The sequence below is a fragment of the Sardina pilchardus genome, chromosome 7 (assembly GCF_963854185.1).
Source record: "Sardina pilchardus chromosome 7, fSarPil1.1, whole genome shotgun sequence".
NCBI classification, from domain to species: Eukaryota; Metazoa; Chordata; class Actinopteri; order Clupeiformes; family Clupeidae; genus Sardina; species Sardina pilchardus.
In genome coordinates this window covers 31,242,097-31,265,430 of record NC_085000.1, presented here as the reverse complement: position 1 = coordinate 31,265,430, position 23,334 = coordinate 31,242,097, and the positions used below count along the sequence as shown (strand labels likewise).

Here is a 23,334-nt window from a genome sequence, read left to right as displayed (position 1 = left end):
GTGACTCTGTAAAATGAATTAATGAGTTAGATACAAGGTTAATGGCTTTAAGCACTGTTTAATAATAAATAAAAAAAATAATCGAGTATGCATGAGCGTTAACGGAGTACGGTTTTGTGTGTGTGTGTGTGTGTGTGTGTGTGTGTGTGTGTGTGTTAGGGGCGAGCCCAAAACGTGGTACGGCGTGCCATCGTTTGCGGCGGAGCAGCTGGAGGCGGTGATGAAGAAGCTGACGCCAGAGCTGTTTGAGTTCCAGCCAGACCTGCTGCACCAGCTGGTCACCATCATGAACCCCAACATCCTCATGGCCCACGGAGTACCGGTCAGCACACACACACACGTACACACACACACACACACACACACACAGACCTGCTGCACCAGCTCGTCACCATCATGAACCCCAACATCCTCATGGCCCACGGAGTACCGGTCAGCACACACACACTCTTCCTTACGCTTACTGTGTGTTCACACCGCGGGCGACTTGAGCTTCCAAAGATTCCGGAAGTCATTCATTTTCAATGGAAGCTGGCTTCTCTCAGCTGCCAGCAGCGACCAATCTGTCGGCGTCGCGTTTTGGGCGTCTTGAGCGACTAGAGAAAGTTGAAAGTGGTTTAACTTTATGGTAATGAGCTATGACGCGGTTCAGCGACCAAACGACTTTCAACGAACATAGAATGCTACTACGTCAGAGCGGCCAGGAGCGGCCAAAGCTTCCCAGCTTCCCACGGCGTCCTTTACAGGGCGTCCTGGGCGATTTTGGAAGCTCAAGTCGCTCTTGGTCTGAACACACAGTTACATTCACACAAATGCATATGCACACAATCTTACACTAACACCAATGCATGTATGCATACACACACTCTTACGGTAACATCCAACAAAAATGCATGTACTGTATGCACAGACACACTTCAGAAATGATGTCCAAACCTTTTTTGTGGTCGATAATTGAGTATTGTGTTTGATTGACAGGTGGTACGCACCAACCAGTGTGCAGGGGAGTTTGTGATCACGTTCCCCAGGGCCTACCACAGTGGCTTCAATCAGGGATATAACTTTGCTGAAGCCGTCAACTTCTGCACTGCCGACTGGGTGAGGGCTCTGAGAAAACCACTGAGATGTTGGGGCAGTTAGTGCTCTTAAGTGGAGAGCTTATCGGCTTTGTGTGTGTGTGTGTGTGTGTGTGTGTGTGTGTGAGAGAGTGCGTGTGCATAATGCATTTCTGTTTCTGCTCTGAGAAAACCACCGAGAGGTTGAAAGGTCGAGGCAGTCCTTTGCAATTCAGTACAGTTAGTGCTCTTAAGTGGAGAGCTAATCGGCTGTGTGTGTGTGTGTTCCAGCTTCCTGCGGGGCGCTCTTGTATCGAGCACTATCGCCGCCTGCGCCGCTACTGCGTGTTCTCCCACGAGGAGCTCACCTGCAAGATGGCCGCCTGCCCCGAGAAACTGGACCTCAACCTGGCCGCCGCAACGCATCGGGAGATGTTTATCATCGTCCAGGAGGAGAGGAAGCTACGCAAGGGCCTGCTGGAACAGGTGAGGGATGGAGAGATGAAGACGGTAGGGGGTAGAAGGAGATGGAGAGAGTGAGAGAGATTGATAGATGGAGAGAGACAGAGAGAGAGATTGATAGATTGAGAGAGACTGAGATTGTGAGTGAGAAAGAGGGAAATTAATTTAGGGAAGAATAAGATTTTCATCATTGTCAAAGAGGAAAGCGGTAGATGGATGAGATGGATGAGTAAGAAGGGAGGAAGAAAGGAAGGAAGGAAGGAGAGAGCGAGTTGGAGGGGAGAGTGAGAAGGAAGTGGAGAGAGCGAGTTGGTCATCATAGTAGTCCAGGAGAAGAACCTGTACAGGAGCCCAGAGGAATAGGTGAGTGATGAAGGTAGAGGGTAAATATAGATCTGTGATCTTTGACATGTTAAGACGGCACACTTTGTAGTTTGCCACCCCAGCGCTAACTTGCAATGCAACTTGTCCTAGGTTAGCTTCAGTTAACACCAGTATCTCCTTATATGGGCAAAGATGGCAGCCTTGGTTCCTTTTTGTAGGCGAACTTCAGCCGTCTATAGGCTGCAGTATCATTGCAAAATGGTGTGAAGGCGTGACTTTGACCTTTGGTGTGTGTGTGTGTGTGTGTGTGTGTGTGTGTGTGTGTGTGTGTGTCAGGGCATCACGGAGGCGGAGCGGGAGGCCTTTGAGCTGCTTCCAGATGACGAGCGCCAGTGTGATAAGTGCAAGACCACCTGCTTCCTGTCGGCTCTGGCCTGCTCCAACTGCCCCGAGCGCCTCGTCTGCCTCTACCACACGCAGGACCTGTGCAGTTGCCCCTCCGACAAACTCTACCTCAGGTAACACACCTCACACCTGTGGGGACGTGTCAGACTGTGAATGTACATTTAGTCACAGTCTTTGCACAGTTAGAACTTAGAAGCATTATGAACAAACTGTTGGTTCTTTTCTGTATTCGGGCTTCACGTATTGACTTGAGTCTCTCTTCCTACCTCCTCTTCTCTCTATTCACTCCATCCTCCTCTCCGGTCTCTCTCTCCTCTCTCCATCTCTCCTTCTCCCTACCCCTCTCTCTGTACCCCCAGGTATAGGTATACTCTGGATGAGCTGTTGGCCATGTTGCATAAGCTGAAGGTGAGAGCGGAGTCGTTTGACTCGTGGGCCAATCGCGTGAAGGAGGCGTTGGAGCAGGAAGAGGGCAGTAAAAAAAGTAAGCTCCACAGGATCTATTAGCTTAGCAACGGGCTGTGTTGTATGGTGGGGCATGTGGATGTGGAATGCAAGGTCGCTCTCAGACATTCTAGGCCATTGTTTCTGATGGTTCTTAAGTTCTAGTGGTCTGGTTCTGAAGTCCTGTGTGTCTGCGTGTGTTCCAGGTATTCAGGACCTGGAGGCGTTGAAGGAGGAGGCTGCAGAGCGGAAGTTTCCAGATAACGAGCTCTTGCAGCGACTCACCACAGTCTTACGCTCGGTGCAGGAGTGCCAGACCACTAGCACTGAGCTGCTGAACAAGACACAGAGCAGGTAATGGAACAGACACACACACGCACACACACGCACACACACACAGAGAACATTCCAGTTGACATAGAGGACACACACACACACACGCTTAGTACAAGCTAGTATGTCATTTCACTACAGTGTGTTTTCTTCTGGTGTCGGGGAATCTCAACATTGAGTTTACAATGGTTGTGTGTGTGTGCGTGTGTGTATGTCAGGCGGATGACTTTTCAGGAGCTGAAGAGTCTGGTGGAGAGGATGCAGAATCTGCCGTGTGTCATAAGCCAGCGGGAGGAGGTGCAGGTGAGTCCCCTTAAACTGCATAACCCAACAAACTACATGATTCAACCCATCAATCCCCACTTCTTCACAAACATGTGAAAACTACATTAGGGTCATTCCGTGTCAAATCACCCAATTTCAGCCAATTTGGAAAGTGACCCTCTCCAAAAAAATCTGAAATAAATCACAGGTGTTTGTAGCCTAGACCTATGCACAAATCTTAAATAGTATGTCTGGATCACTAATGGTTTAAAAACTGCAGCCCTTTGAAGCTTCAAGTCATTTTAAGCATTGTGGTGAACAATCCTTTTTGGTCAACTTGCAACGTTATTGGTTCTTTTGGTATTTCACACACATCAGTGAAACTATGTGAATGGAAGCACATTTTCCTGTTGAATTAAGAAATCTAATCAGATGAGACGTGTCTTGTGTAATTTCCCCTCTGCAAAGCTCTGAAAATGGCTATAAATTCATTATGTGAAAAGACATCATCACTTTTGAAGGCTTCTCATTCGAAAGGTATGTGCCACAAATTTCATCAGGTTTTTTCCCACTCATATATGGACTATAAGGTCATGTCCATGCATCAACTTTGGTTGTAATCGTTGTCATATTGTCAGAGCATTTTGTTTTAATTGGGCTTGATTTTCAAAAAGCCCATTTTCGTCCTATCATTTCACCATGTGGACAGTTAACAGGATTTTTTTAAATTTTACCATATCACATTCTGTATGTGAGGATCATCTGTCCAAAATGTGGGCTTGTTGCTGAGTTTCTTTATTGGAGATATGATTTTTGGAAAATATTCTCTATAAATCCACTGAACTTGCATTGGATCTGCAGTACCACTTTGCACCACATGGGGTGCTCTTTTAATACAATGGAAGTCAATGGAAGAGTAAGAGATTCACTTGTTTGCTGCACATATCCAATCTAAACACACATTTTATGGTTCATAGTTGAATTTCTCCAAGTAATTATTGCAACATGAACAACATACTACTCATAAATAAATCTTATTTAGAGAAAATAAGCGGATCAAGCAAATTATACACACATAAGACTGACTGGTCATCATACATACAAGATACTTGATGAGTTATCTCCTTTTCATGAATGCGTCTTGGATCCAGGCAATAGCGTTTTGAGCCCTCATACCTTTTGATTAAAACTTTTATGTGATGGAAACATGCATGGTCATCTTCATCAAGTGAAATATCTGCTCTAAACTGCATCTGACGCTTTTTCTGCATCTGATAATGCACTGAATTCTTGAAACCCCTTTTTTCTTGAATATGTTCATGACTTTCATTTTCCAACTTCTATGGTGGTGTAGAAAACTGTTACAAAGATGGCAAGCTAAATCCTCTTGCTGCATGTATGATCAGTCAGTCTTATGTGTGTATATTTAGCTTGATCAGTTTATTTAGCTAAATAAGATTTATTTATGAGTAGTATGTTGTTCATGTTGCAATCATTACTTGGAGCAATTCAACTATGAACCATAAAATGTGTGTTTAGATTGGATATGTGCAGCAAACAAGTGAATCTCTTACTCTTCCATTGACTTCCATTGTACTAAAAGAGCATCCCATGTGGTGCAAAGTGGTACTGCAGATCCAATGCAAGTTCAGTGGATTTATAGAGAATATTTTCCAAAAATCATATCTCCAATAAAGAAACTCAGCAACAAGCCCAAATTTTGGACAGATGATCCTCACATACAGAATGTGATATGGTAAAATTAAAAAAAATCCTGTTAACTGTCCACATGGTGAAATGATAGGACGAAAATGGGCTTTTTGAAAATCAAGCCCAATTAAAACAAAATGCTCTGACAATATGACAACGATTACAACCAAAGTTGATGCATGGACATGACCTTATAGTCCATATATGAGTGGGAAAAAAACCTGATGAAATTTGTGGCACATACCTTTCGAATGAGAAGCCTTCAAAAGTGATGATGTCTTTTCAAATAATGAATTTATAGCCATTTTCAGAGCTTTGCAGAGGGGAAATTACACAAGACACGTCTCATCTGATTAGATTTCTTAATTCAACAGGAAAATGTGCTTCCATTCACATAGTTTCACTGATGTGTGTGAAATACCAAAAGAACCAATAACGTTGCAAGTTGACCAAAAAGGACTGTTCACCACAATGCTTAAAATGACTTTAAGCTTCAAAGGCCTGTAGATTTTAAACCATTAGTGATCCAGGTATACTATTTCAGATTTGTGCATAGGTCTAGTCTACAAACACCTGTGATTTATTTCAGATTTTTTCGGAGAGGGTCACTTTCCGGCACTGGGTGATTTGACACGGAATGACCCATTACCCATCAGTCCCAAACATCTAAAACGTATACAATAAGTGCTTGTGAAAACGTTTCCCCCCCAAAATACATCTACAAACCCCACGTGCAGCACCTAGGAAAATTGCACAGCCAATTACTACTATCTCACACATTTAATTCATCCTGTCAAAGACTTCACCCCTTCACATAAGTCTGACTCCACACTCCACACCGTGGCTCCCAAAAAGTGTCCCATTGCGTACATATTCGTCCAGCAAGACTCTTCAGACACGTTGCCTTAAGCCTACCTTACACTGACAGATATGGACAAGATTTGGGAAAGATTCTTGAAAGATTGTAGTCTTTTGCGTAAAGCTTGAATGAGGGGCATTAGTTAAAAGACTACAGTCTTTCAAGAATCTTTCCCAAATCTTGTCAAAGTCTGTCAGTGTAAGGTAGGCTTTAGCTGGAGCCTGAGCTTCAGATGTGTTAAGTTGCAATATGGTGGGACTTGCCTAAAAGGACTTTGGTGCAACACATTTTGGACACGCACCAGGCATCTATTTTGGGCAGAACTGCATGTGTACAAGCCTTCGCCAACCACCGACACCAACCTGGCACAAGATGCTGGCACAATGTGTTAATTTGCTGGCGGAAGAGGTGGACTATGTGTAGACGACTGCCATGTTTGCGTTGTGAACTAACCCATACGTTTCTATGGGAGATTCTATGTGTTTGGTCCAAAACAATGTTCAAAAGTCCAGTGTAGATGCTGTTAGTGTTACGCGCTTACTTGGTTTGTATGATAGCAGGGAGAGGGCATGCGAGTCATCGAGATGGTAGGCAAGGTAGTAGACCGGCAGGCAGGCAGGAAGGCAGGCAAGAGGGCAGGCAGACAAGCAGGCCAGAGGACAGGGAAAGGGAGGCATGCAGGCAGCAGGGGGGAAGGTAGCAATAATCCAATAAAAGTCCAGAAAAAGTATCAAAAAGATATTCCAAAAAGGGTTCTTGAATGTCCAAAGTTTAAGCTATAAGGTGACAAAGTTTCTAGCAATTAAGTGTAAGCGTTAAGCGTTTAAGCGGTAAAAAACTGTTTGTCTACAGCATCTTTCCATTGTCTAACTAAAGCCTACCTTACATTGCCAGACTTTGCAAAGATTTGGAAAAGATTTTTGAAAGACTACAGTCTCAGACCCTCTCACATCTAAAGACAATTCATTGAGTTTTTAGTCACAGACTAGTCACAGGCCAGTCTCAGATTAGGATTTTGCAAAGACTGTGGTCACTATTTACAAGACTGCTGCTAGATTCCTTCAAATTATTTCCATCGTGCACTAGGCTACACGTCATCATCAACAGGAACTCACGTGATAGCCTACTCATATCAAAGTCATTTTTTCGCGTTTCTGCAGCATTGTTTCATGTGTGACATCCCTAACAGATATAGAGCTGTTCTGTCACGTAGAATAATTAGACTAATAATTTATATGAAATGAAATAACAAAAAATCATATAAGCTACAGCTGTTGCCTATTTTGCCCTTTCCTGTTTCGTGTTGGAGCTAGGTCACGATTGGTCTTTAATGTTCACGTCACTATTTGCATGAGCCACGACTGAAAAGACTTCCGATAATATCAAACATGTTTGATATTGTCGTAACGGCAAAACTAGAAAAAGACTGACTCCGACGGACTTAAAACCGCTAAGATTGGCACCTTACACTAAACGATTTAGATGACGGGAGCGCGCCGAGATTCTAGTACAACTGCCAAGATTTCCGCCCGATTTTGGAAATTTAGTCGCCGACTGTTAAAACAGACCAAAATCGTGCAATGTAAGCCAGCCTTAAGACTGACTAAGACCACATGGAAGACGCCATTTTGACAGGTGAACAGGTGACCTGGCAGCCTGAGACCATGTCAAAATAAAAGCTCCTCACAAAGAGTCAGCAAAAAGCAAACTAGGAGTGTTTTGTAATTCATGGGGCAATTTGGCTCCTACACTATGAGTGCTGTGTGCCCTCATCAGAAAGTCTCTGGTTACACCACAAACCAGTGCCTTGACTAATAATATAATGCCCCAACGTCCACATCCTCTGTGAAGAGACTGGATCTCTGTCATGGCAGCTAACACACTCTCCTGCGCTCTCCTTCTCCTCCTCTCTCCTCCTCCTCCTCCTCCTACTCTCTTCCTCCTCTCCTCCTCCTCCTCCTCCTCCTCCTCCTCCTCCCCTCCTCCTCTCTCTTCCTCCTCCTCCTCCTCCTCCTCCTCCTCCTCCTCCTCCTACTCTCTTCCTCCTACTCCTCTCTTCCTCCTCCTCCTCCTCTCTCTCTCTCTCCTTCCTCCAGGCGGTGCTGCGGACGGTGGAGGAGTTCGAGTCGCGTGCCCAGGCGCTGGTGAGCGCGGGCGGGGCCGAGTGGAGCCAGGACCCCCCTCCGGCGGCCGAGGAGCTGCGCCTGCTGCAGGAGGAAGGGGCCGCGCTGGCCGTGGAGCCTCCGGCGTGCGCCACGCTGCGGGGCCTCCAGGGCCAGGGCCGCTGGCTGGGCGAGGTGCGGCGCACGCTGGGGCCCCAGGGGGGCGGAGGAGGGACGGCGGCGGCGGCCGAGGTGTCGCTGGAGGTGCTGCGGGCGCTGATGGAGGCCGGCTGCAACGTGCCCCAGAGCGCGCAGGTGGAGACGGCCATGGCAGAGCTGCAGGAGCTGCTGACCATCGCCGAGCGCTGGGAGGAGAAGGCGCAGATCTGCCTGGAGCACAGGTGCGTGGAGTGGACATGGACACACACACATGAGCCATTTTCAGACGTGTATTTCCGCAACGTTCACAGACCTTTTACGTCAGGGTTTTTTTTTTGCTGTGCTGTCTGAATTCATATGTCCTTATATCTACTACCGGAACTTTTCCTGCTGCTGACCTTGTAATTTTTTTAACATTTGTCCGTTTAAATTAATTCTATCTGGACATCAGACTGGCAAGAAGAAATCCTAGCTGAAGCCCACACAAATGCACAGTGTACACACACACACACACACACACACTGCCCAAAAGGCAGCCTTGTCCTGATCATATTTGAGTGTTTCTGTGTAGTATAAGACCAATGCACCAGACCAGCACAGGTTCTCCTAGTGTGCTTAAACCCAAACCACTCTTTTCCCCACACGGTCACTCCAAGCATTTGATCTGTGGGTTGCGTAAGGGTGTGTTCTCTTCTCTGGTCTTGACTCAATAAGGCCTGACTGGCTTAATGCTCCGCTACACTGCACACACACACACACACACACACACACACACTTCCTCTCAGCTGTTTCCTCAGCCGTGAACTTCTCGGTTCCTCCTGACTGTGGCCGAAATAACACACAGTATGAAGCAGCGCTAAACAAAACAACAGCGCTCCTCAGTCATGTCCGATGTTCTCATGCACACAACCTCTTCTGCGCCCTCATGCAGGAACTAGAAATTGATCTCGTCATTTAGGTCCTCTCCTTCTTCTGTCACTGCCTCTTAACCTCAACTTGCATTTCCTCTTTAGTCGATCTTGAGTCAAATCAGTTAGAACTCTTTTTTTTTCAAAGCCTGAAGTTACGCAGCTTTGAAACACTACCTTTTAACCGCACATGTGGTTTTGATAATAGATGTGTTTATGAAGGTGTTTGTTTGTTGGTTGGTTTGGTGTATTAATGTGCCCTGTTGTGCGTCTGTAGGCAGAAGCACCCCCTCTCTACGCTGGAGGCCATAGTGAACGAGGCCCAGCTCATCCCTGTGCAGCTGCCCAACATCCTGTCCCTACAGGGCTGCCTGAGCAGAGCCAAGGCCTGGGTCACGGACCTGGAGGAGATACAGGTAACACACACACACACACACACACACACACACACACACACACACACACACACTTTCAAAAGACAAAAACATTGACTTACACCCATGCAAGACACATACAGACTCACACATGCACACACACAATGACAGATACTGATGCATATATGTATATGTATATACAGTATATATCTACACTTCTTCGGTTCTGTTGCTAAGAGCAGCAGACCAGGATATTGATGGTTAATTAAAGAAAATGTGGCAATGTTGCAACCCATTCTAAGCACGTCACGTAGTGTGGTTAAAGATTGCTGGGAGTGATGAGGATGTTGGTAAACACCAGCAGCAAAGGCACAAACTCTCCACTTAGCATTAGCCCTGCCTGGCACCCTAGTAGCACCCTGTGACGTGACGTGAACTGGACAGAGGCTTAGAGGCTGGCACAACAGACATGGCTATTGGCTGGCTCCCTGTAAGGGTTGTGTAATAGGATTATGTATTATTGTACAAGGTGAAAAGGAGTGTCCTTTCATGGCATGTCATCGGTTTGCAGTTATTAGTTTTATTATCTGCGTTTTAACACTTGTCCGTCGGAACATAGGCATAGCAGATTCATATCGACACAATGCCGTACTATCAGATGACCTTAAAAAGAACGAATGCTTTTTTTTCTGCTACATAGATCATCTTTGGCAAACAATAAGACCTACTTTCTCTCTTACTTTCCCTTCATATCTTTCCATGTCCATCCATTCTTCTTCTCCTGCCTCTCTATCCCTTTCTCACTCGCTCCATATTCATCTCTCTCCCCCCCCTCCCCTCGGTAGAACGGTGAGCACTACCCGTGTCTGGACGACCTGGAGGGTCTGGTGGCGATTGGCCGAGACCTGCCGGTGCACATGGAGGAGCTGCGGCAGCTGGAGCTGCAGGTGGCGGCCGCCCACTCCTGGAGGGACAAGGCCACCAAGACCTTCCTGAAGAAGAGCAGCCAGCACAGCCTGCTGGAGGTACACACTCACAGCCACAGTCACAATCACCATCACAATCGGCTTTATTGGCCAGGATTGCGTAAACAAACAAGAAATTGACTCCAGTTCATCTTTGCTCTCAAAGTGCAACACTCAAACAAGTAAAACATCAAAAGATGGTCCTGGACACCTCAACAGGCACAAGCAAGATGCAGTATAATAAGAGGGTGGGAATGGTGCAATGTCAGTATAGACTGAGTACAAGTGCAAATATAGTGCAGTTCAGTGCAATGATGATGTATTAATAGCAATATTGTAAATATGAGATTAAATTGCACATGAGGTAGATGAGCTGAACAGGTTGATTGACTTTGTTTGGTGTAAGGGTGTACGCAGAAGGGGGAGATTAGGTGGGGGGGGGGGACTTCTGCAGATCCATTCAGGCACTTCACACCCGTAACGCTGTATCAGGTGTTAAACTGAGGGAGACATGCTGATGCAGCAGAAACTCTAGTAGTGCTTAAACGAGGCAGGAGGCATGTGGGTGCACCAGCCCCCCCTGAGTGAGCACTACGAGTGTCCTGCTCATCCGAACAGTCTCCCTTCCACAACCCGACCTTTAGCCTTACACTGTTGCAACAGCCCCCACTTACACTTCTCCTTTGCTCTGTCTGTCTGTCTGTCTGTCTGTCTGTCTGTCTGTCTGTCTGTCTGTCTGTCTGTCTGTCTGTCTGTCTGTCTGTCTGTCTGTCTGGTATCAGGTGTTGTGTCCTTGTGTGGAGAAGAGGAAACCAAAGGGGACGGGCTCCTCTGAGCGCTCTGACCGAGAGGCCGACGTACTGGGCCTCACGGCGCAGGACCTCCGAGACCCCGGAGCCATCGTGAGTCGCCTCACTTCCTCTGTAACACCAACACTCGTGCCTCCGGTTTCGTTGGCCTTTAGCCTCGGTGCACTTTGTTTACAACAACATGGAGTGTTTGTTTAGTCTCTCTTCATATTAATGATTTATTTCTTTTAATGATTTACATAATCCATCAATGAAAACGATGTAAAAATAGTACAGGGTCAGAGAGGAAAGCTGACACTGTGTTCCGTTCCGGCAGGTCCAAGCTTTCAAAGAGGGCGAGCGGCAAGAGAAGGAGGCGTTGCTACGGTTACAGCAGCTCAACCTGGCCAAGCCCGGTCTGGACAAAACGGCCAATGAGAAGGTGGAGAGGAGGTGGAGTGACAGCATGGACACACAGGACACACCCCTCTCTTCCTCCTCCTCTTCCTCGTCGGAGGACTCTCTCCCGCCACCTCACCAGAACGGACACAGCCGGGGAGGCGGCGGCGACGGCGGCAGCAACGGCGTGGGCCCGACGGACTCGTCCCCCGGCCAATCGGTGTGTGTGTGCGGCGCGCCGGCCCGCCCCCCGCTGCAGCGCTGCCACCTGTGCAGAGACTGGTTCCACGGCGGCTGCGTGCCGTTCCCCTCGCCGCTCTCGCCGCCGGCGGCCGCCCGCAGCCCCCTCTGCTGGTGGGAGTGGGACACGCGCTTCCTGTGCCCGCGGTGCCAGCGCTCGCGCCGCCCGCGCCTGGAGACCATCCTGGCGCTGCTGGTGGCGCTGCAGAAGCTGCCGGTGCGGCTGCCCGAGGGCGAGGCGCTCCAGTGCCTCACCGAGCGCGCCATCACCTGGCAGGGCCGCGCCAAGCGCGCGCTGGAGACCTCCGAGCTGCGGGGGGCGCTGAGCAGGCTGCAGGAGCTCTGGCACAGGCAGGACGCCGCCGCCGCCGACGGGGAGAGGAAGGAGGAGGAGGGCCACGGCGGGGAGGAGCGGCGGCAGAGGGGAGGAGGAGGAGAAGAGGAGGACGAGGACGACGAGGAGAAGGACAAGGAGAAGGGGGGCAAGAAGGGGAGCGACGTGATCGTGCTGTCGGACTCGGAGGGAGGGGAAGGGGAGGACGGCGTGATTGACCTCACGGAGGACAAGAACTCGCCCCAGAAGGCCAGTAAGACGGTAAGAAGGAGGGGCAGAGGAGGAGAGAGGAGTTTGGTAGGGTCATATGTGAGAATGGAAATAGCATCAGGAAACGACACTTTCAGATACGCTAGTGTCTTATGCAGTGACTGGAGATCTGAGTTGCACTGATTTTCTGTAGTACCACTGATCTGCCCCTGAGCAGGGCATGTAACCTAGAGTTGCTTAGTTCACTGTACACCACCCTGCAGTTAGCTCACTGTGGCCCTGGAACAGAGGAATCAGCTACGTGGGCTGTGGTAGCGTAGTAGCCATGAAGTAGCCTGTGTTATAGTTGTAGGTTCAATTCCCGGCCTCCACCGTTGTACCCTAGAGCAAGGTGTAGTCGTGTGCCTTTTCCCAGTGTCAGTGATTTGTACGTAATGGACGTCATTTGTGTATTTGTGCAGAATGGCTGTGAGAACGGCATTAAGAAGAAGGCAACATCACACAAAATCACAGGTAAGAGCTCTATGTACTATGTCCTGCCTCCTTAACGGACCCTTTTAGACCTCAACAAAGTCTCTCTTTACCCACTCCATTTGTTGCGATATCGTGCAAGAAGGTAACAGGGGGGGAAAAATAATATGCAGATGCCATTGCCACAAAAACATGAACTCTGGCTGGCAACTCCTCTTTATTTTCTTTAAGAATGTACCAGCTGCTGAAAGCCACGCTCTGTGTCTGAGCTCAAGGGGAAGGCTTCTCATTCTTGTGGTTGACATGCTGCTCTACAGCAGGAGGTTCAGGACTGCCGTGCCCATGGAGAAAACATGGGGAATTGGCTGCTTTTGTTGCGCTTGAACGTGCTGTGGGGTAGAATGCCTGATGGAGGGAGTTCTACAGTTCTATCTCATTTGGCGTACCAGTGTTCTATTTTAGTGGGTTTAATTAGGCTAAATGCCATTACTAGAGCTGATGCAACATCTAGCATTTTGGGGAACAAACTGACTGTTATGGTAGTTGAGTTTGTGTTGCTTTTTATTTAGCTTTTTTTTTTTTTTTAATGAAGCTAATGTGATTGTGTGTGTGTGTGTGTGTGTGTGTAGGTGTGGAGTCTCTGATCCCTATGGTGGGCCATCTGGAGGGTCCGGTGATCGAGCTGTCGTCCAGCACCCGTACCCAGCTGGAGGAGCTCCGGCTGGAGGGAGACCTGCTGGAGGTCACCCTGGACCAGACACACACCATCCACACGGTTCTGCAGGCCGCCAGCAAACCCCCACGGCATGAACTACACACACTCCTACAGGTGAGAGGGAACACACACACACACAGACGCACACACAGATTCATTTGTGTGATCCCCATCATTGCACAGTGAATAGTTCTGTGAACGGTAGTGTGATTTTTATTGTCACCATAAAGGGGAAGAGGTGGTTTCCCGCTGCACTTAACTCTTTAATAACTCTGTGTGTGTGTGTGTCAGATTGAGCTCCAGGGCCAGAGGAGTTTAGGTCGCAGTGGGAAGACAAAGGACAAGAGGAAGAGGAAGAGCCAGCGGGGAGAGAACGGCCTCTCAGAGACGAAGAAGACTCGCCCGCTCAGCAACACACACACCCTGACACACCCAGAGGTGAGATGCGCACACGCTCGCAACAACACACCCAGAGGACACACACACACACACACACACACACACACACCATCTAGCTCTTCCCTTTTAGTAGACACTCTGAGGTCTCTTAAGGTCATAAACAAACAAAATGTGTTAATGGTTTTGCCAATAAAGCCTTATCTTATTTCCTCTCTCTTCCTCTCTCTCTCACTCAGATTCTGTGATGTGTGGCTGTGTGCTCTGAGGGCGGTTTTGAGGGCAGTGGAGCACTCGACAGGACAGGAGAAGAGTTCCTCTGGGCCCCTACACACACACACGCGCACGCACACACACACGCACACAACCGAGAGGATTTCATGCAGGACACACACTTCTCCATCTCCACTTCTTAAGCTATCACACTCATGTTACACATAAACACACACACATGCACACACAAACATGTATCTGTATTTAAGTTAAGATTATTTTTTTTTTCTTTTGAATGTTTATGTCTCCATGAAGTCCTGCATTAGACACTCCTCTGGTTTATTCTTTATTCCCCTCCTTCCTTTTGCCCAACCACACTCCACCAACCTGTCTCCCTCTCTGTCTCTCTCTCTCGCTCTCTGTCTCCCTCTCCATCTGTCTCTCTCTTTATCTGTCTCTCTCTCTCTGTCTCTCACCCCCCCCCCCCCCCCCTCTTCCTCCCCCCTCCCACACTGCATCTCTGTCTGTCTGTGGGTGCGTAGGCCATGTCTATGCGCCTTGGTCTGCCTCTGCTCTGTGAGGATTATGGGGATTAAAGGCCCTGAGGTCAGCCTGCACTGAGTCGGTCAGTGCGCCGTGTTCTCTTCAGTGTTCCAAGCTGTGTTCTAGAACACTTGTGTTTCGGAGGAGAAGACAAACAGCTCCAGCTCTCGTTTGTATTTGTTTTTATCGAGGGTCTGGAAGACGTGTACACACACACACACTCTCTCTCGCTCACAGACACAAACACACACTCACACACACACACACAGAAACACACGTGTATACAGACCCGGAGGGATGGCGACACAATGAAAAAGTGTGTATTTTCGTTTCTCGTCTGGAGTCTCATGTTTATAGAGGCTGTTGAAGAGGAGAAGATGTATCTTGAATTTAATAAAAATAAAAAAAAGAGCAGTAGAATATTTTGGGAAGTGTGAAAACAGGAATTTTATGTTTTTGGTGCTACTTTCCCAAAATAGTTCTCATTTTCTTCTTTTTCATCCTTTGGTTCGCTTTATTTCACTCATTCTTTCCGTCTCTCTCTCTCTCTCTCTCTCTCTCTCTTTCTTTCTCTCTCTCTCTCTCTCTCTCTCTCTCTCTCTCCTGCTCATTTGACTCTAATATGAGATTTCTTGTTTCTCTAAAACTGATATTTTCCTCCTTTATTTCCTTGCACTTTTTTATTCCTCTTCTGTCTATGCCTCCATCTCTCGCTCTCTCTCTCCCTCTTCAGAAACTCCCCTGTGTATAAAATCTTGACTGTGACTCACATTCTCCTCATTTTATTTGGTCCCTGGGTTATAATGACTATATTATATTATTATTATTATTATTATTATTACTGGTATTGATATTGCAGACACGCAGTTGTCGTGAGTTTGTGTATAAACATTTTCATTTCAATGTTGCCTTTTTGTTTCTTTTCACTCTTGTTAGGAAAATAAAAAAATTAGACTTGTTTTAGGAATTACTGTCTCGTAGTCTCATTTTGATCATTGTCTCTAATTCTGGAAATTTGGAAGAATTTATAACTTTTCTATACTAAATATATTTACACACACTATATAAATCACATTTAGATGGTGCTGTACTTGGCACCCAATGTGCCTCAGCAGTGAAGAGAGGACACAAGGAATAAGGAATATGGTCTCTGCATTTATTCCTCTGCATGAACACACACAGGGAGGTGAAGTGCACACTAGCCCGGAGCAGTGGTGCAGTGGTGCGCGGGCCTCGGGGAGCAGTGAGGGGCTGGGTGCATTGCTCAAGGGCACTTCAGCTGAGGTGGTCAAGTGCTCCACCACTTCCCTCGGGCGAACCGGCAACTCTTTGGTGACAAGCCCGAAGCCCTCACCAGTAGGCTACGGCTGGCCCCTATGTAGATCATTCATGAGTGGTACACCTCAACCACCACCCATGTACAGTAGATTACTCATGCATGGCAGCCACACGCCAGCTTGATATAAAAAGTAAAACGAATGAGTCAAGCCAGTTTACAGTGGGGGCTGATGAGGTGGCCATGTGCTATGAACTTCACTAAGTCAAGACCTCATCCACCAGAACAACAAACAGCAGCAAGCATAGCTTCAGCAGAGGAGGTGGATCCGATCGTTCTGGCTGCTGGCCAGATAATCACCATAGCATACAGTCACAAGTCAAGTGTTTCAACTTTATTGTCAAAAAAAAAAAAACAATGGTAAAAGATACAGAGAAAAGTAAAAATGGATGCAGTTTCTGTCAACTGCTTTAGTGATAGAGTTCTTATTACCCACATCCAGAGATATGTGATTCTGATAATAGATGATGAACAAAGTTGTACAGTCAGACATAAGTACAGACATAATACTCTTCTAATTAGTGCTGGACCCATTATGACCCTTAAGACCAACTACACAGACAATGAAACAATTAATTACAACATAATTAGATTAATTAAGGCAGTGACCCTTTAGAGAATTGTATCCAAGATGGATGCCTGAGTAAAACAACACCGGAGGTTGTATAAACCAGCATACCACTATTACCATGACACCTGTGCAGCAAGTTTTTGTGATCAATAAATGCTTGTAGCTCCACAAACATTTATTTAGAAAAAAAGAAAAGATTATTTTGATTGTTTGTCTAATTTTACACAAACTGTAAAAAGTCAGTCGGGAAAAATGTAAAGAGTGTGAGCATATTTTGAGTTGCCTGACGTGTTATGTCATTAGTGGGTTGCCCCTGTGCAGTTTAGCTGTATCTCTGATTATGGGTGCTGCTACCATAGCATCTGAAATTCACAATTTTCCCTTTTTCTTCCAAAAGTTCAAGTGCAGTCCTGGCATGTGTCATCTGTCTGTGCATTGCATGAGTAAACATTAGGTCACAGTATTATACCAAAAAAAAACCCAAATGAATAAAAAATAATGAAATCACTGGTGCAGTGGAGTGCTGCGTAGGAGACGGACGACCCCGGAGCGTCAGTCCTGCCGTCTCTCTAGAAGACTGTCCAGCAGCCTCTCACACATGTACAGACATCGAGGAACATGGAAGAACCCTACGACAGACATGTTGACATTTTCAGGGTTCATTTTGTAGCTACTTTTCTATCAATATGTCTATGGGTGCCACCCACGTCCAAGCAGATACCATCACTAGTGTATTCAGCATGGGTGATCACTGAACATGACAAATGAGTATTATATTAACATTTACAAAATTCTATTTTCTTTAATTATGATAGTTCTACGGTATTTTTCATCAGCAGGATATAGCGTTTCTCTCCTACAACCAAATGAGGTGTGTGTATAAAGGCATGGCATTTTTGCAAAAAGGACTTAATAAAAACTAAATCGCTTTTGTAAAGATCATAATCACACTATAAAGCTACGATAACCTGGACAACTCACCTTTAAAGGGCCCTCCTTTGAAGTCAAGCGCCACACTGCCGTCCTGACTGAGATAGCCAAACCACTCGCCATGCTCTGGATCTGAGAACTTCTCACAAAGAGCACACACACAGTCAAGAGCAGCAGCAAAAAGAGTGGGATTTGATCAATTGTAGTCTTGTGGATATATACAGTATGTGCAGAAACCAAACACAGTAACCCACAGAAGAAAAGTATGTCCAGAGATCTACATGTAGCTACACATTAAAGATATGTATACGAAAGATGCCAATATACCATTGTGATGTTAAGATAATAAAGCCAAAAAGGCAACAGAGATAAGCACTGTGCTTTTGCTGTTCCAGGTAACCCCGACACAACTGTGACGGATAACCCCGTCTGCCCCTCTAGTTAGGCTACATAGGCACCCTTGTAAGTGTGATTGTAAGTGATGGGTTCTGTGTGTGTGTGTGTGTGTGTGTGTGTGTGTGTGTGTGTGTGTGTACTCACATGGGAGAAGGTGTAGTCGTAGACCTGACTAAAGCGCCCCAGAAGAGCCGACTCGCTGGAGTGTGTGTACGCCATCAGGTAGGCAATCAGAGCCTCACAGTGCGGCCACCATAACTTCATATTCCACTCAAGCTGCACTCACACACACACATACACACACACACACACACACACACACACACACACATGCACACGCATATACATAAAGGAAAAGGCATTGTCAGCTTAATAGTCACTTGAGTGTATCATTACATCCCTATTAATCAGGGTTTATATAGACTCTGGTACATCATATTATACTCCTTTTGTCGTACCCTTTTTAAAACTGCACCAGTAATTCTGTTTCCCTCATCTTTATGGCCTTCCTCTGTGTGCAGCAAGCCATTCAGGGTGTTATGTAATGTTTTAATAGTTCCATTATTGTTATTGTGTTGCTGCTTTATTTACACAGCACACTCACACCAAACTGCATTAAGTGTTCTCTAACATGAAGTGTACTACAAATATTAGCAATCCTAAATGATATGTGGAGGGTGCAATGGCAAAAACACTGGATGCATGTGGTGTAGACTGAAAGAAAATTATGTCGACACATAGACTGTATACTGTCGACATGTCTGATGTTCACTGATGCCCTGTCACCTGAGTGGGACAGTAGCCGTCCACATCCAGGAAGTAGAAGAGGCCGCCGTGCTCCTTGTCCCAGCCGGACAGGAAGGGCACCTCCATGAACTTGTCCACGGCCGTCCTCTGCAGCTGCTTGTCGCTCCGCTCCTGAGCGTACTGAAGCAGGAACCAGCCTGCCTCCAGAGCATGGCCTGCACAGCACAGCGGCGACAGGAAGGGAGGCGTCAGCAGCAGAACAAGGGGAATGTGAATGTCACGCGTATACCGGAATTTCCCGACTATCAACTGAGGTTTATGCATTGATTTTGCTAAACTTCTTCAGCTATGAGGATTCAGCAGCAGCACAAGGGAAACAACACTTGTATGCACTTCAAATAAGGACATGCATGTTTCTTTTTCCTTTTTTAATGTTGATTAATGTTTGTTAATGTCTGTCTTGAGGTCTTTTGTTGTCTTCTGTATGTGTATATCTGTATAGAATTTACTAAATTGTAAGACAATAACATGACTTTCTACTAAATCATTTTCTGTTAACAACTTAATAACAAACTAGCAACATGCAATTCCAAAACATTAACTCTTAAAGTAGTAGTTCATTAAGAAGCAGGTATTAACAGCTATTTTAAGTAACAATATTAAATCAAGTATTCTGGTTAATTCATAATGCCATAAAATGCAGCTCCAACCTCTCCCTAGGCCTCCCGGCAGCCATCTCCCCTGTGCTAATACATGTTTATATTTAGGAGCCCATTAAGCTAAGTGAGCCAGCTGTCACTCGCAGATGCCTAATTTACCTCTGGCACTGGTCCCCATGGTCACATCATTACCCACACCTCAGTGACAGCGACTCACACACACACTCACACACACACACTCTCACACACACACACACACACACACTCTCACACACACACACACACACTCTCACACACACACCACTGATTTCCCACAGGTAATTATTTCCCAGTGCCAACAACAGAGGTGTGAACATCTGACACGGCAGGCAGGCGAAACACATACTGTGAGAACAGAAATCTTGTGCTTGTTTTTTTCCCCCATCTCTTACATTTATTACTCACTTTCATCTTACCCACTACCTGCACAGACATTCCATTCCTCTCTCCACAGGGTATTTGAGCTGAGCTTGGTGTGTGAGAGGGTGGCATATACTGTAAATACAGACTGGTGTTGTTATTAAATATTTTGATTTTAGCACCTGGGTTTTGCAGTCGCCCCGAGCAACCTGGCAGCTCTTTTCCTTCAGGAGAGACGTTTTCCAAAATGGCTGTTCCATCTCTCTGTACACAAATAAAAGATGGCCAAATAGTTATTACATTCTATCTCTGACTTTATGACACACCATTTACGATTTTGGTCTCCTTAAAAGTTTGTTTAGCTCTTGTTTACTTGTTTGTTTCTGTTTATTTTCCAACAGATTTCGGTCTCCTTTATAGCTTGTTTGTCTTTTGTGAGCTTGTTTGCTTGTACTCATTTACCTGGACGTGCTGCAGGATCTGCTGGACGCTCCAGTCGCCCACCTCGCTGTACTTCTGCGCTGTCGCCGGTCGGCCCTCGCTCAGCTGGTTCACCAGGCACAGGAGCATCATGGGCACTGCCATGCTGTTGACGGGCGGGTCGCCGGGCATCTGTGGCCGACCCAGACCCGACGGGTCCACCCTCACCCAGTGCACCAGCTGGTCCATCATCTTCTCGGCGTCTGACTGAGAGCAAGACATGGAATCAGAACGGCTGACGCCAGTGACTCAGGACTCAAGAAACAGAGGGCTCGTCTTGGGTTACTGGTTTCAAAACGTTTGTTTAACAGATCCATCATCTTCCTTTCACCTCAAACTAAACTGAACAGAATCACTCAAGCCAGTTACTGATTTGCAAATTGACTGTTGACAGACATACTGCATCATCTGCTGTATGTCTGACAAAACAGACCAGAGACATTCACACATGTAACTCAGGGGTGCTTGGTTCTGTGCTGAAACTGAATCATTACCACAAGATTAACAGGTACCCAAAACTGCAGTTCTGAACAGGGCTGTTTAGAAAGGAGTGAGATAAGTGTTGCGGTACTTTATCCTTGTGACATTTTGACTAAAGCATATGTCACTGACATTTCGTTGACTGAAACTGAAACCAGGTCACCATGTGGAAAGGCCACACATAACCCAGGCCAAAACTGGATGTGTGCAGGATCTAGTACAAGAGTGTCCAAAAGAAGTAACCACCATTCACAGTTTTTTTTTTGTTTGTTTGGTTTTTGTTTGTTTGTGACAAGCTATCTGGTGTGCAAATTATCTTATTCTTTTGCAACTTAAACCAAGTCACCTTGGGGGATTATTGAAATATATGTCTCCCTTAAACAGAGTAGTCTGAACTAGTTCCAGAGGCTGGTGCCCATTTATGTCTAGTTGGCCGAGAAAGCAGCCATCCATCATGGGTCTGATGCTGCGTTCCAGGTATCTCGTAAGCGTAACTCGTAACTCGGAATTGATGTCACATCCATGTAATAACTGACTTGAATGCGTTCCAGTTGTTAACAAGTGGTCAGAACAAAATGCTGCTGATTTGTTTTGCCCAAAGATCCAAAGATCCGAGACGACACGAAACCGTTGCAGAAGGAGTTGCAGTGGCGTGAATTAAATGTTGCACATTGTTGCCAGCTGTTGCATGCCATCACAAAGCATTCACATTACTGTATCTAGTCGCAGTTGCAAGGTTTTGGAACACTGCAGCTCATCTCGTTTTGAATCTTTGTTTTGAACCCCTCCTTGAGACTCTACCTGCATGCCCTGGTCCCCTGTGACCCTGGCGAGCTCGTCCATAGCCATGATGTAGAAGCACTCGCTGAAGATGGTCCTCTGCACCTTCACGGCGCGGCCGTCACGGGTCAGGCAGAAGGCACACTTCCCCGGGCTGCCCGAGGAAGGGACACGGGCGAACCGCTGCAGGAAAGCCCCACCTGGGAACACACGTGCGGTCATTACTAAATGAGAACCTGTGACACCAAACACACAGCAGTGCCATGACCGAATATAGCTGTGTTGTTGGCACTGAGTAAATCGGAGCACAGGGGATTTGTGTTGCCACTAAGCTAAGTAAATCTGAGCCTAGATCATTTTGTGTAAAGAATATTCTACATCCACATGATCAATTTCCCAAATGTGCTACATCCACACCAAAACACCTTTAAGGAGTTTGCTGCTGGTGTCTTTAAGGAGTTTTCATCAGTGTCATGGCAACCAAGTGAATCACCATTTCCTTATCACATCAGAGTCAGTGAAAGCAAGAACTCATTACATTGCAGTGTCTCCGAGTCATGATGAAATTAGGAGCTACTAATCCATTCAGTGGTAAATCAATAACTTTTACACTCTTCTTGGTTCAACTGGAAACTCATCTGAATATCATAATCCACCTCACAAGGTTGGACTGTTTTATTCAGCTATAAAGCTTTTGCTTCAACATATTGTCCTAGGACTTTTATCTCACAAACAGGACACACACACACACACACACACACACCTGCTTTGGCAGCTTCAAGTATCTCCGGCCTACGAAATCTCTCCATAGTGCGGTACAGCCTACAGTACATCCACACCTGTAACACAAAACTGGAGCTCATCTCAAAAGTAATAACTTTACTTAGAAGTCAAGGGGACCTCTGCTTTACAGCCCGGTTGTGCACGGTTCGACCACTAGGGGGTGATATAGAGAATGCATGCTACTGAGAACAGAATAATAGATTTATCAATCACACAAAATGTTTAGGGGAAGATCCAGATATGTCCCTTAGCTTAGTCCACACATGAGGACCCAAGGTCAAGATGTTGTGGAACAAATGTTCCACACTTCCTGTTGTTTACATGGTCTGTCCTGAGCGGAGGGGCAGGCTAGTCACATTAGATAGATGAGAACAAGGCTCATTGAGCTAATGGTAAACACATGGAAACTACAGGACCAAACAAGAGTGAGTGCAGTGTGATTTGAGTCGATGTGCTGAGGCCTTAGACTTTACCTGTCTCCCTTGGAGCCACACGTACTTCAGCTCATCATAGACTTTCCCATCTTTCCCAATACAGGTGAAATATCCACTGCAGAGCAAGCAGACAACATGGCACTGGGTCATCACACGGAACGAGGGACTTGAACATTTATTACCTCAGCAGCAAACACTGACAGTTTTCCTGACAGAGAGCGCCAATTAAAGGGCCTTTGGCACACACTGGACAGAAAGCGCTTACTAGCCGTACATGTCCTAGAAAGCGCTTACTGCTGCAGTTTTCAAAAGCTTGACCTATTTGATACTTCCTGAATCCTTTTTTTTTTTATAGTCATGCTGGATCAAAACAGAGGACAAATAGATTTTGAAGGCACCTGTTAGTGACCATTTCTCCCTTTCAAAGACACCAGTCTGCATAGATTAAAAACTTTAAACTACTGGTGTGCAGGAAATTGCACAAAGGCAATAAATCAAAGCCCAGTGAGGTCCTCTTTCGAAACCGGGAGAAATTCTCAACAATCACAGGGTGTGATGGCGTTCTGCCATTGCACAAGTGACCTAACTGTGAATTACCAGAGGCCACATATGCATCAACCAGAAGGCATTTGCTAGTTGCTAACTAGTTTGCAAACTGCATCACCA

The 23,334-nt window shown here is 46.3% G+C and overlaps 2 protein-coding genes across 6 annotated transcripts in view; one reads left to right on the top strand and one right to left on the bottom strand.

Moving 5' to 3' along the window:
- kdm5c (lysine demethylase 5C) overlaps positions 1-15,640 on the top strand; it is a 29,602-nt gene extending 13,962 nt beyond the window's left edge. For all 5 annotated transcript variants that reach the window (XM_062541799.1, XM_062541798.1, XM_062541797.1 and 2 more), the window contains 16 exons: positions 160-322; positions 979-1,098; positions 1,347-1,541; positions 2,178-2,359; positions 2,606-2,730; positions 2,897-3,044; positions 3,242-3,326; positions 7,953-8,359; positions 9,303-9,441; positions 10,245-10,424; positions 11,147-11,266; positions 11,490-12,386; positions 12,797-12,848; positions 13,436-13,635; positions 13,813-13,959; positions 14,157-15,640. In XM_062541799.1, coding sequence (XP_062397783.1) covers positions 160-322; positions 979-1,098; positions 1,347-1,541; positions 2,178-2,359; positions 2,606-2,730; positions 2,897-3,044; positions 3,242-3,326; positions 7,953-8,359; positions 9,303-9,441; positions 10,245-10,424; positions 11,147-11,266; positions 11,490-12,386; positions 12,797-12,848; positions 13,436-13,635; positions 13,813-13,959; positions 14,157-14,165 — 3,169 coding nt within the window. In that variant the 3' untranslated portion in view covers positions 14,166-15,640. The remainder of the gene's footprint in view (positions 1-159; positions 323-978; positions 1,099-1,346; positions 1,542-2,177; positions 2,360-2,605; positions 2,731-2,896; positions 3,045-3,241; positions 3,327-7,952; positions 8,360-9,302; positions 9,442-10,244; positions 10,425-11,146; positions 11,267-11,489; positions 12,387-12,796; positions 12,849-13,435; positions 13,636-13,812; positions 13,960-14,156) is intronic.
- Positions 15,641-16,328: 688 nt separating this feature from the next.
- renbp (renin binding protein) overlaps positions 16,329-23,334 on the bottom strand; it is an 8,502-nt gene continuing 1,496 nt past the window's right edge. The window contains exons 3-11 of the mRNA XM_062541794.1: positions 22,708-22,783; positions 22,215-22,290; positions 21,473-21,651; positions 20,174-20,398; positions 19,894-19,975; positions 18,693-18,868; positions 18,051-18,182; positions 17,562-17,649; positions 16,329-17,209 (exon numbers count right to left, since the gene is read on the bottom strand). Of these exons, the coding sequence (XP_062397778.1) occupies positions 17,133-17,209; positions 17,562-17,649; positions 18,051-18,182; positions 18,693-18,868; positions 19,894-19,975; positions 20,174-20,398; positions 21,473-21,651; positions 22,215-22,290; positions 22,708-22,783 (1,111 nt within the window). The 3' untranslated portion in view covers positions 16,329-17,132. The remainder of the gene's footprint in view (positions 17,210-17,561; positions 17,650-18,050; positions 18,183-18,692; positions 18,869-19,893; positions 19,976-20,173; positions 20,399-21,472; positions 21,652-22,214; positions 22,291-22,707; positions 22,784-23,334) is intronic.